This window comes from Sciurus carolinensis, chromosome 2 (genome assembly GCF_902686445.1).
Source record: "Sciurus carolinensis chromosome 2, mSciCar1.2, whole genome shotgun sequence".
In the NCBI taxonomy this organism is placed as follows: domain Eukaryota; kingdom Metazoa; phylum Chordata; class Mammalia; order Rodentia; family Sciuridae; genus Sciurus; species Sciurus carolinensis.
Window position 1 is genome coordinate 198,052,698 of NC_062214.1, and position 12,736 is coordinate 198,065,433.

The 12,736-nt window shown below is 58.7% G+C and overlaps 1 protein-coding gene across 2 annotated transcripts; it reads left to right on the forward strand.

Annotated features, from left to right (window-relative positions):
- The first annotated feature begins 3,284 nt into the window (after positions 1-3,284).
- On the forward strand, positions 3,285-10,166 carry Trmt61a (tRNA methyltransferase 61A). Of its 2 annotated transcripts, none has more exons than XM_047539890.1 (4): positions 3,285-3,564; positions 4,090-4,446; positions 6,710-6,976; positions 8,796-10,166. In XM_047539890.1, the coding sequence occupies exons 2-4, from the start codon at positions 4,116-4,118 to the stop codon at positions 9,080-9,082; spliced, it is 885 nt and encodes a 294-aa protein (XP_047395846.1). In that variant the 5' UTR covers positions 3,285-3,564; positions 4,090-4,115; the 3' UTR covers positions 9,083-10,166. The 2 variants fall into 2 exon arrangements, with proteins under 2 accessions (XP_047395846.1, XP_047395845.1); XM_047539889.1 differs by lacking the exon at positions 3,285-3,564 and adding an exon at positions 3,701-3,799.
- The last annotated feature ends 2,570 nt before the right edge of the window (positions 10,167-12,736 follow it).

Below are 12,736 nucleotides of genomic sequence, written 5' to 3' on the forward strand. Positions count from 1 at the left end.
AGTGAACTAAATAATGGTAAGACTTCAGTGCCTCTGGTGGCAGGGCCCAGAGAGCACAGGAATCCTGGCTTAAAGGGGACACTGAGCTGCTGCCTCTGAGAAGAGGACATTGGGGCAAAGACCCAAAGAGGAAGAAGCCTGTTTGCCTCTGCTGTGTTAGCATGGAAGGGCAAAGGGCACCAGCTATCCACTGTCCTGTCCCTGTGGCTACTGCAAAGGGGACTCTGTCTCTTCCCTCCCTCACCTTGGCCTGCTTCAGTCTGATTCAGCATGTCTTAGACCAATAAAACAAACCAATATAAAAAAGCAAATGACCCAACCAACTGGCCAGACAGCAGGTGTCCCTTAATCCTGGAATTCCTGCACTCTGCACACCCTGCAACCCCTTCCCCCAATCTCAGAATATCTGTAACTGCGCCAGCCCCTGGTCCCAAAGACCTGAAGTGCTCAAGTTTCTGTTTGTAGGAACAGAGGAGACAGACTTGGCATCTGTGGAGGGGGGGCAGGGCTTCCTCTTTGTCTCTAGCCCTTGCAGCTTCTCAAAGTCATCCCTCTCCCAGACTCCACCAGGAAAGGACTCTCTTTCCCGCTCTCTCTCCACAGGCAAGGTCAGGATTGCAGAGGTAAGATCCAGAGGCTGCAGGGTTACCTACCCAAGCAGAGAGCACCTGCAGGATGGTGCTCCTGCCTCTGCCTTTGAAGACAGTATGTGGGGCCCCTTTCTGCAGATACACAAAGGCAGACTGGTAGTTTGGTGACAGAGGTGCTGGGTCAGAGGTCCAGCTGTTCCTCAGTGATCCTGGGGCACCTACCCTTGGGATGCAGGCATACTCCCTGGTGCAGGGTGTCAGAAAGCTGTGTTGGGGCATAAGCAGCAGCAGGGAAGAAAGGGGGCAGGGCCTTTGAGACCTTCAGATCCAAGTGTGAGGCCGAGGCCCCTGCCAGGCAGGGGCTGCTGGAGAGTCTTCTCCAGTGCCCCCTCCTCCAGGCCCCCTCCACAGAGGTGCCCACCTGTTCCATCAGGCTGCACAGCCCTCAGCCTGAGTCCTTATGCAAAACCAGCTTCCCCTAGGCCTCAGCTAATAGCCAGGATGGGCCTCCTAAGAAGCCCCTGAGAGCCAGGGAAGGGTCCTGGACAGGGGGCCAGCCTCGCCCTTGACAGAAAAACACCCATCTGTTTACCCAACCTAGCCTTCCAATGTAGACCCTCTGCCATCAGGAGCCCACAGGAGCCGGTTTGGCAGCGTCTGGGCAAGAAGTTGAGTGACATCATTCTGCCAGTTTATGGTCCAGATTCCTCAGAAATCACACCTGGTTACACATTAACCACAGGACCTGGAAGGGGCCTCAAGGGAGTCCGAGGCAGGCGCAGGCGCAGACAGGTCTAGGTGAAGCAGGGAGAGCCAAGCTCCAGGCCAGGAACTGCCACTATCCTGAGTCTGCACCCGGGGTGTAATGGTGGCAGGAATGCTTCCTCCCAGTGCTCTCGCCTCTGAACTCTGCAGAACCCAAAGGGGAAGCTGATTGGAGTCAGGAGACAGAAGACGGAATGAGCTGCCTTGGGGCCACAGGACACAATGCAAAAGGAGACTGTCCTGATCAAGGAAGAGAGGCCCTCTGTCACCCAGTCCCTGCCTGGAGTGCAGGTGGAGCAACTTCCCCCAGTGGCATCCTTAGCTTCTCCTTTTCCTCCAAGGCCTCCTCTCTGCCTGTTCCTTCATTTCTTCAAATGTGCTATTGGTTATCTGGTTAGGTTTACTGGCTTTAAATCCCAATTCCACTTTGACCACTTTGCCTTAACAAAATCATCTAACCTCTATTTCCCCATCTGTGAAGTGCCCCCCACCCCCCAGGATTGTGGGGAGGATTCAATGCAATGACACTTAGCTGGGCTCAAATAAGCATCTGTTCTTGTTAGGCTAGTCCCAGCATACACTCTCCGCCCTGAGAAAGGGCCCATCCTGGCAATCAGCTGAGGCCTAGGGAAGCTGGTTTTGCTTAAGGACTCAGGCTGAGGGTTGGGCAGCCTGATGGAACAGGTGGGCACCTCTGAGGAGGCTGCCTGGTGGAGGGGGCACTGTAGAAGCCAGCAGGTCAGTATTGGACAGAAAGACAAGTGGGAAGTTGGGACCCAGGGAAACCACTGCTGAGTCAGAGTCCTAATTCAGCCTTACACCAGGTACTGGGCCTCCCTCCAAGTTAAAGCTGAAAGGCTGGGGAAGAGGAACCCCCAGGGAAGTGGAAAGTCTAAATCCCCCAGGGGAACAATTAGTGGGTGGTTCAGGCTGCTGATCATCAAGGGAGTGAGTCTGTTGGAACAGAGGCTGCAGAGTTGATGGAGCTGGGTTGTTTCACAGGGACCTGGGCCCATAGAGAGGGAAGGCACCAGAATCCCGGTCCCATCTAACCTCCCAGGATCCTCAGACCCAGGCCCAGCCAGGGCAGAGGTATGGAGGTGATGAAGTCAGGCACCTGCGTTTCTATCATCTACTCGAGGGGCCATGCCTAGGGCCACACACATTTTGGCCTGGCCCATCCCCAAAAAGAGAGTTCAGTGGTCCCCCACAAGTTGGCAGGACTCTGGGGAATGGAACAGCCTGCTCCGCAGGGGCTGCCCATCCCCTTTTTGCCAGGCTAGAGTAGCCTGGGAGTGGAGGAGTATAACCTAAAGTTACTCTAGCTGGCCTGGGTCCCAGGATAGCTAGGTAGGCTGGGAGGTCTACAGTCCCTGGGGCTAACAGGACATGGCCTGGTCCGGGGGGCGGGGGCTGCAGTAAGACACTCCATGCCCGCCCTCCCTGGCACGCTCCAGAGGAACTGGCTCGGACCGCTGAGACAGAACACCACTCCCACTTCCCTTTTCTGACCGGCCCTCCAGTCGCCCCTCCCCCAGTCCCCTGCTTGGGCTCCCAAATGAGCCCAGTTCATCATTCTCATGGTGTCTGGGGTCCCAGGAGGGGAGTCGGACCCCTTTTCCCTCCTTGGAGCAGCCCTGCGCTCAGAGGAACGTGCGCCTGCAGGGCCTGGCCTGGGGCCACTTGCTTATACTGTTCCAGACGCCTAACAAGGCACTTCGAGCTGACCCTGGCCAAAGTCTTTGGGGACCCCCTCCGCCCTGCGAGTCCACATGCTGGGAGGCATGCTGGGCACATGCTGGGCCCAGGCAACGTGTTCCCGAGTCGTTGGCCATGACAAGATGTCTGCTGCACAGTGTCCTGGCATGCCCGGGTGGGGCCGCCGGGAATGGCCGTCCCCCCGCAGGGGCTGCGGGCACGCGGCGATTTTAAAGGGCCGCGCGATAGCGGCGGCTGGCGGGGAGGGGGGTTTATTTAGTCCTGTGCTCGGATCTCTTAGGCAACGCGCAAGTATGCGCGGACGACCGCAGCCCGGCAGACGCCACAGCTAACGTCCTCTGGGAGAGCGCGAAGGGCAGCGCGGCGCTCCCAGCATCCCGCGCGCGCGGGGGCGTGGCGCGACGTCATCCACGCGCGCGGGCGCCGGAAGTGCGGTGTCGCCGCCGGGCGCCGCAGGCCCACGTGTGGAGCCCGGGAGCCGGCGCGGCAGGTGAGCTCCGCGCAGCTTGAGGCTCCTTCTCCGCGCGTCCGCGTCCCTCCAGCGCCAGGCTGGCAAGTCCTCGCTACCGCCCGCGCGCCCCGAGCCCGCCTTGCGGGTGTTGGGTTTGGGCAGGGGTTGCGCGGAGTCAGGCCCGGCTTGACCCCGCTGGCCGCTGGCCGCTCCCCCGCTGGTGGATGCCTCGCAAAGGCCGCCTTCTCATCTCACGGCGGGGGAATGGAGCCAGGTTCTTCCTGGGGAAGGGTGATGAGAAAGTCAGGTCGTTCCTCTGTGGGAATCCTGGGGTCCCATTTTGGCCATGGCTGAGCCTCAGTTTCTCCCGCTCTTTGGTCCTTCTCGTGTCTCAGACCAAGAAGGGCTCCAGATCTCAGGCTAGAGTGCATCCTTCTTGATCCAGCCACTCACCACCCCCGCATCTCACTGCTCAGAATATGGCTCTCACAGGCCTTATGTCGGGACCATTGGTCCACATCCTGCCTCCTGGCCCATTGTTCATGCCCACACTCCCCTCTCCAGGTCTGGCACTTGCAGATATCAACACAATGAGCTTCGTGGCCTATGAAGAGCTGATCAAAGAGGGTGACACAGCTATCTTGTCACTGGGTCATGGTTCAATGGTGGCAGTGCGCGTGCAGCGTGGGGCACAGACCCAGACCCGACACGGTGTCCTGCGGCATTCAGTCGACCTCATCGGCCGTCCCTTTGGCTCCAAGGTGATCTGCAGCCGAGGCGGCTGGGTGTATGTGCTGCACCCCACACCAGAACTCTGGACGCTGAACTTGCCTCACCGCACGCAGATCCTCTACTCCACTGACATCGCCCTGCTCACTATGATGCTGGAGCTGCGGCCTGGCTCCGTGGTCTGTGAGTCTGGTGAGTTCTTCAGGCTGCCTCAGTTCTAAGAAACTGACGGGAAGGTAGAGGTCAGACCCAAGGTCCCCGACGTTTTACAGCCTGCCCTTCCTGTAGACAGGCATGGCTATTCAGTGTCTATTTTAGCAGCTTCTCTAGGGGCGACTGTAGGGAGTGAGGGTGGAAGCAGGGAAGTCTGTTTGGTTGGTGCTGTCATCCATTTGAGACGTGGTGGGGTCTGGACCTGGAATATCAGGAGGAGTTGGTGTCCCAGGAGGGTCCTGCCTGTCTTGGTGGAGCTGTCTGGTGTAACTTGGCACTGACAAAGGTGCTGACTGCCCATCTCTATACTTTTGCAGAGGGGCAGTGTTGCCCCTTCTTGGAGAGAGACTGGGGCTATTTCCAGAGCTTATTATAGTGAGGATCCTGCCCTATGCTCATTCATAGCTAGGACTTTACCTACCTCCAGTGAAAGCTGACACCACTGTCACTGAGCCAGGGCCTGGGAGTGGATAGAGTCACACACACACACACACACACACACACACACAGATGTTGGAACCGTGGTGTGGTGATGAAGGTGTGCCAAGAATAATACTGGGCCTAGACACAGCTAGATTCCTGGTGGTGTGTTCCTCAGGGTCTGGAAGAGTTTCTGCTGCTGGTGTTTTGAGGCTTCATTTCACCTCTCTGGAGTGCCAGGGGCGTGGGAAGCAGGATTCAGAGCCAGCTCCATCAGCTTTCCCCATGCTTCCTGAGCCAGGCATCAGCTTCTCTCAGATGCTCACCCCACTTTGTCAGTATGCATTCTTCTGATCTTCTGTGAGGTTCCAGGTCCTGCCCTTGAGAAAGAAGGTGGACATTGAGCCTGCATGACCACTTCAGAGCTGTTGATTGCAGGGAAATTTGTAAGACAGGGTCACGTGTTTGAGGGTAATTTAGAGGATCCGTCAGGCTAGAGTAGTCCTGGAAGATTTCTCTGAGGAGGGAACATGTGAATCAAAAATGATGAAGAGAGGGGCTGGGGAGATAGCTCAGTTGGTAGAGTGCTTGCCTTGTAAACACAAGGCCCTGGGTTCGATCCCCAGCATCCAAAAAAAAAAAAAAAAAAAAAAAATGATGAAGAGATACTACCAAGAGCCAAGGGAGAGCTGTGCAAAGGCCCTGAGGTGGGAACATGCTCCTGAGGTGCTGGTCAGCAAGGAGGCCAGTATAGCTGCAGTAGGGAATAAGGGCAGAGGAGCAGGAAGTGAGCTTAGGGAGATAATGGGGTGCCTTTCAGAGGATGGTTAGGAGTCTAACTCTCACCTGAGTGGGAGGGAGCCCAGCTGACTGTGCAGAGGAGAGGTAGCTGACTGACTATGGAAAATGCTGCTGGCTGTGTTGAGATAGGACTGACGGTGGCTGTTGCAGAGAGCTGAGAGGGAGGGGCCATAGGCAAGGCATGTAGGTGGCAAGTTGGGACCAGTTTCTGGAGAGATTTGGAGGGAGGTGGCAGGAGTCCCTGGTGTACATGGGATGGAAGAGGGGGGTTGAGGGTGCCTCCACAGCATCTGGCCCTACCAGTGGGTGTCATTGCCTGGGTCTGTGAAACTTCACAGGGAGTAGATCTGGGGTTGGACGGGGTCCAGCTTTGCACTTCAGTGCTGAGTGTGGCTGTGTGTTGAGGGGGAGGTGGCGAGTGCTGTCAGGAATCTGGGTGTGTTGCCATCAAATAGGCACTTGAAGCTATGGTGGGACGAAGGCCAGCACAGGCCCTGCAGGACAGAGTCAAGCAGAGGGCAGCTGTGAAGGAGGCTGAAGAGGGGCAGGGGACACAGTGATGCTGGGGGAAGAGCAGGGCTGCCAGGCAGCTTGGCTGCTATGCCATGTGCCTGAGGTCAGGCGGGGCAGAGCCTCATGGGGTGGATTTTGGTGGACCTGAGTGGGCCAAGGAGCTCATGGGAGGGAGGTGGGAAATGAGGTGGGCAGCTATTAACAGGACCCTTGACTCATGGAAGGTGTCAGGGCTGAGGATGGGACAGGCCAGTGTCAAATCTGCCTGAGCTCACCTCCTGCCAGCCCTGCTGAACCCTTGCCCTGGGCCTGCATCTTACTGGGACAGGGTAGGGATGCCACTGCACTCACCTGTACCTGCATCAGACATAGCCCATTGATCCCAGCCTCAGTGGCCCTGGGGTCTATTGACCGCTTGATCCCTTTATAGGTCCCTCTGGGTGAGGATGAAGCTGTTTCCTGGGTGGCTTTGAACAACCCCGACACCTGTCTGGTCTTATCTTGCCAGGCACTGGTAGTGGCTCTGTGTCCCATGCCATCATCCGCAGCATTGCCCCCACGGGCCACCTGCACACAGTGGAGTTTCACCAGCAGCGAGCAGACAAAGCCAGGGAGGAGTTCCGGGAGCATCGTGTGGGCCACTGGGTGACCGTGCGCACCCAGGATGTGTGCCGCAGTGGCTTTGGTGTGAGCCATGTGGCTGATGCTGTCTTCTTGGACATCCCATCACCATGGGAGGCTGTGGGCCATGCCTGGGAGGCCCTCAAGGTTGAAGGTGTGTAAGAGATTCTGGGAGAGGTGCAACCTGTGGGGCAGAGAGTGTGGGGTGGAGCTCCTGGACCTCCCCAGCTCTGAGTCAGCTGAGCCCAGGAAGGTCCAGACACCTCCAGGCCACGCAGTGGTGGTGGCTAGGCCAGGGCCCCTTTTCGACCTGGCTAAGGAATCAGGTTGAGGAGGATAAGCCCTTGTCCACTCTTGAAATGAACATGACAGATCTCTGGGGACTCTAGCAGCCACATCTCAATGCAGGCAGGATCTGCATGACAGGATGGGCCTGGCTCTGAGGTGGGAAGTCATGGGGCTGCCCCAGCTGCTTCCTGCAGCCTACCCTCCCCCATGCTGCAGAGCCAGGCAGCTGGCCCCTTTTAGGGAAGATGCTGGTGCGGAGGCGGAGCCCTGTGGGAGGCTAGGGAAGGAAGGTCGGGCCCCAAGCCAGGGAGGCGGCTGGTGAGTCCCAGGGATTTTGCCTTTTCTGGAGAAGGAGCTAGCCCAGAGCCAGGGCTGCTTCCACTCCCAGCTAAGGACTGCAGTGCAGAGGGTGGGGGCTGGACAGCTGCCACCTCCAAGACACAGGCCAAGGGTCCTCCTGCTGGCTCAGATTTGGCCTTGGACCTCTGTGCCCCTGGTCTCTGCTGAGCTGGCCAGGGCCTCAGGAATGAGCAGACTGCGGAAGTACACAGGCTCCTGACATCCCCACACCTGCCCCCTCCAGTTTGGTCCCACATACCTGGGGATCCTCTGCTTTGGGGTCACTGGCAGGCCCAGGCCCAGGCCCAGGGAAGCCTTCCTCAGGAAGAGCCCTGAGGCATTGGTGCTCATATGTTACCCCTTCCCGTGTCCTGTTGAGCTCCCTCCCAGCTCCTGCCCTAGATCTGCGGGTTCTGGGTCCTGAGACTGCTCACTTTTTCGTGGATCTGGTGTGTGTTTTGTTTTGTTGTAGTGCTGGGATGGAAGCCAGGGCTTCATATGTGCTAGACAAGCCTCCACCACTGAGCTGCACCACCAGCCCCATTTCAGTGGTAGACTTGTTTGTGGTCCCAGGCAGCGAGGTGTATGGTCTGCTCTGCCTCAGAGGTGACATTGCCTGTGGGTTGGTGTCAAGCTGCAGGCACATTGTCCAACCCCAGATCCTGATCCCCAGTGACAGGGGACCCAGCCAAGGGACATTTGTAGACCTGCCTGGATCTGGCACACCCCTTCCCTGCCCTGGTTTCCCCATGACCCCTTGCCAGGATAGGGACCTGGACTGGACTCTCACACACTCCAGGTGGGCTGAGCAACATCCGTGGGCTGCCCTGGTGGGAGGTGGTGGAGGGCTCAGACTGTGCTCAGGGTAGGTACCTCCTGTTCCCAGGAGCCAGCGACAGCCGCTAATTTCCTGTGACAGCAGCAGCCCACACCCCGCCCCAGTGCTGCCGTGTTGTTGGAGCTATTCCTGGCCCAGCTCTGACAGCTGCACTGGCCTGGCCCCACCCCAGCCCTGGCTCTGGCCCTTGGCTGCCTCCTGGAAGGCAGAATAGCAGTGCCCACTGGAGGCCAGTGAGATCCAGACAGTGGACTTGGCCTGGCTCCTGGGCACGGGAGTTGGTGGTGGTGGCAAGCTGGACCAGTGCACTGTGGCTCCTTCCACATGGTTCCCAGGCTCCAGGAGAGCTCCTGCCACAGGGCAGGCCAGCAGATGGGGGCTGGACTTCTGCAAGGTACATGCACAGCCCCTCACCTGGGGGCTCCCTGTTCTCTGTGGCCTGAGGGCTCAGAGCCTCTGCAGACTGCCTTAGGCCCCTTCTTTCTGACCCGCATCCTGCTCCCTGCAGGTGGTCGCTTCTGTTCCTTCTCCCCATGCATCGAGCAGGTGCAGCGCACGTGCCAGGCGCTGGCGGCCCACGGCTTCACGGAGCTGAGCACCCTGGAGGTGCTGCCACAGGTCTACCATGTGCGCACTGTCAGCCTGCCCCTGCCTGACCTAGGAGCCGGCCACCCAGGGGCCAGCACAGACTCTCCTGCCAACCCTGATGCCAGCCCCTTCCGCAGCGGCACGCCCATGAAGGAGACTGTCGGCCACACAGGCTACCTGACTTTTGCCACCAAGACCCCAGGCTAACGGGTCCTGGGGGAGCACAAGGAGCTGGGAGCATCCTGGGGCAGGCAGGAAGGCCAGAAGCCACCTTATATGGTTGCCTGCTGGGGCTTGTGTTTAGAAACTGACAGTGGGGCGGGGCTTCGGGCCTCTTGGGTGGCCAAAGTGGGTAGGCAAGGAGGAATGGACATTACCACCCTCTGTGGAGGGAGGACTTCCGCTCATGTCCTTGCTGGGCTCAGTCTCTGGTCTGGCTGCTATTTGCAGCCGGCATGAAAACCTCACCGCCGTAGGTTCTCCTGGGTGTTGAGGCCAAGGAGTGCAGGATGGGGTGACAGGGTCTGACCCCTTTCCCGGGTGGCCCTATACAAGAAGGGGGTGGAGGAGGGTCAGAGCCTGCGCTGTCCCACAGGGGCTTGAGGCTGACCTGGAGAACGCTGCCCTGCCCACCTGCCTCTCCAAGTGCTGTGAGGACCTGGCTTACCCAGGACACTGGAGGCAACCCTGCTGTCTGCCCTCCAGGTTGACCCCACAGCCCTGGGTGCTACGCAGGCTCTGTGTGAGTGTCCCTGTGCTCAGACCTCAGGTGTTCTCTTACGTCCCCTGCCACCAACCCCCAGAAGGTTCATTCTGCAGCCCTGGCCACCAGAGCCCCTTAGGGTTTTCTTTGGAGTCATGCAGCAGCCTGACCTGCAGAGGAATTGCCCAGTAGGATGGTTACTTGCTTCCAGTGACCTGGTGGCTCCATTTAGGAGCCAGGGTTTAAACCCCCAGCCTGTGCAACCCTAGACCTCTGATGTCCCTGATCCTCCCTGGGGACGATTAGTCCAATGGGGAGGCCGTCTCCCACGGAGGACACCCGTATCACCACCTCACCACCTTTGGAAGACTGAGGGCATGTTTCCCAAGGTGGGGAAATGGAGGGTGGGCCACCAGGGCTTGAGGCACTGGTTGTCACCCCAGTGCATGACCTTGAGCTTGTGTCCAGCTCTGAGGAGGGGTTGCCCTGCATTTGCACTGGTGCAGAGCTAGCCATCAGAGCCTCAGGTGCTGAACCAGCACAGTTGGCTCCTGTGTGTGCCTAACTGAGCAATAAATGTGCTGCCCCTCTGTGCTGACTGTCCTCTTACTGCCCACGGGGTCCTCCCTCAGCTGGTTTCCAGGCCAACCTGCCCTGCACTTGACCCTCTTGGCCCCTGGCCTCTGGTCTCTGACCTCTGCCCTTTCCTCTCTGCCCCAGGACAGGCACTGCAGGGGCTCCAACTCCAGAATAGTGGTGGCCTGGGACTCAGTGGACAAACAGGCAAGTGTGTAGGCACCCCTTTCTGGCTGTGGAGGAGGCCCCTCATTCCTAGAGCTGGGGGGGAGTGTGAGGGTCCAAGGGTGCTGGTCCTCCATGGCCTGTGGCCTCACCCTCCCTTACTCCCCTGAAGAACCCACTGGCCTTCCTGGTGATGGTGTCCCAGCTTCCTAATCCCTGTGAAGCCTCTCACTGCAAGTCGCTTCTGAGTGGAGCTGGCATGACCCAGGAAGCCTGTGTCCCCTCAGAGTTGTTCAGGGTCCCTAGCTTGACTGGTCCTACCTCAGGGGGCTTTTCCCTCTCTGGAACCTGGCCTGACCTCTAACCTCATACCCAACCTAGGGAACAGACCAGGAGTTCCCAGAGGGTGGTGAACTGCTTGAGGGCACCCCTAAGGTTCCTTGCTATCCCAAGCCTGCCTGGTTCTGCCTGACCTGGCCTCCCTGGCCTTGAGGAAGGGCCTATGGCGGTCCTCAGGGCAAGTGCTACACAGTTGCAAGCACACATCTCAAGGACCACAGGGTTCATGTTGCCCCTTTCTAGATGGGAATGACTGAGGCTGGCAGCCCCGACCAAACTGCTGCCCTGGTTGAGTCACCAGACCTGTGAGGGGACAAGCAGCAGGAAAGCCCAGGCCACCCATGGTGCCCCATAGGACAGCTGCTGTGGCCCTCCTGCCCCTCAGCTTTGCAGCCATGCCCCGCCTTGGGGCCTCCACCCCCCCTGGCTACCCTTCTAAGTCCAGCCCACCAAGCTGCTCCCACCAAGCATGAGTCCTCCCATTTCTTGTCTGGAGCTCCACCTGGTCCAGTATCAAACTCTTGTGTATCCTTCAAGGCCCCACGTAGATGTCCCTTCTTGTATCACTTTTCCACACTTGACACACCCAGCAGGAGCATCCTGAACAGTCATCTTCTGCTCTGTGTCCCACACTGTTCGCCCTGCAGGGCTGCCCTCATGGCACTGGAGTCTGACTCCCAGAGGGGCAGTGACAGACTCATAACCAGTGAGTGACCAGTCAGCAGGTCCCTGGTGGTCACCTTGAGTCAGTTGCACAGGGTTTGTCATGGGGCCAGTTTTGGAAACTCCCTGCTCAACCTGACACTCGCCTCAAGGCCTCAGTTTTTCCTTACTAAACCCACCCACCTCCCACTGAATGGCCAAGGAAGTGGCACACTTGGCTCCTTGCCAGCCTGACTCGCAGCTCCAATCCCTGCAAGGCCCTAAGCATGTCCCCAAGTCAGACCTGTTCTCTGGGGGCAGGAGGAGACTTGTTGTGAGGGCCTACTCCAGGAAGCCCCTGGGTCTCAAGATGTTCCACCCCTCAACCAGGAACCAGGACTAGGTCTTGATGGGAAATGGGTGACATAGGGGACACCAGGCCACTGAAGGAGGTCCTGCTGTCAGCCTGTCGTGTGCATGCTGGGGTCCTCCCTCAGCGCTGCTGCCTGCCCTCCACCTCTACATTGCACTCTGCAGCCTTATCCTAGTCTTTGTGCTGGAGAGCAGGTGAGTTGCCAGGCCAGGAAGATAATGCCACTCTTAACCCTGCGTGGCCTGCTACACAGGAAAAGCAACAGGCCCAGGGTCTCACTAGGATTGGCCGCCTCTTCCTGTTCACCCCACCTCATAACAACAGGTTGGGCTGACCCATGCCCTGCCCAGTCTGGAGAGCTACGCCAAGCATGGGTGGGCGGTGCGGGCTGTAGGCCAGCCTGGGTGTACCCCTCCCTCTTGGTCAGCAGGGAAGAGGGTCCTCACGGAAGGGTCTGGCTTCAGTTCTGGGCTTGCAGCCCCAGGATGGCATGCAGGAAGGCTGTCTTCATAAACCTGGAGGGCCTTCATCCTGTAGGTGTGCCCGGGGAACCCACCCTGTTTCAGACCTCCTGGGTGTGAGGACCTGCTCAGAACAGCCTGGGCCTGCCTCACCGGGCTCCCAAGAACTAGGCACAGGTGGGTACGTGGTCGGGGTGAAGTGTGGCCGACATGGCAGTGGAGGTTGGGAACAGGAGGGTTTTCCAAGGAGTCCCCAGGGTCACAGAAGGGGCAGAAATCTGGACTTGATCCTGTGAGCAGTGTAGCTCATGTGGATAGCCTGCTCTTAGCAGGGATGGCCAGGCCCCTGCCCTGTCCTTGGGAGCATGTGGGCACTGGGGGGCTCACCCTTTGGGCTACCTGGGGTGAGCTGCTCAGGCTCCAGGTGGGTTGCATCCCTTGGAGGAGACTGCCTTCTCAGTGGGCTGCCTGAGCAAGTCTTATCAGTGATGGAAACAGCTCACAACTTGGCCATGGTTACTCTTGTCACTGGTGGGACCTCACTGCTGCTTCTGGAAAGCCTTCCTTTTACTGTCTGCTTCAGAATTCAAGGCATCTTTAGA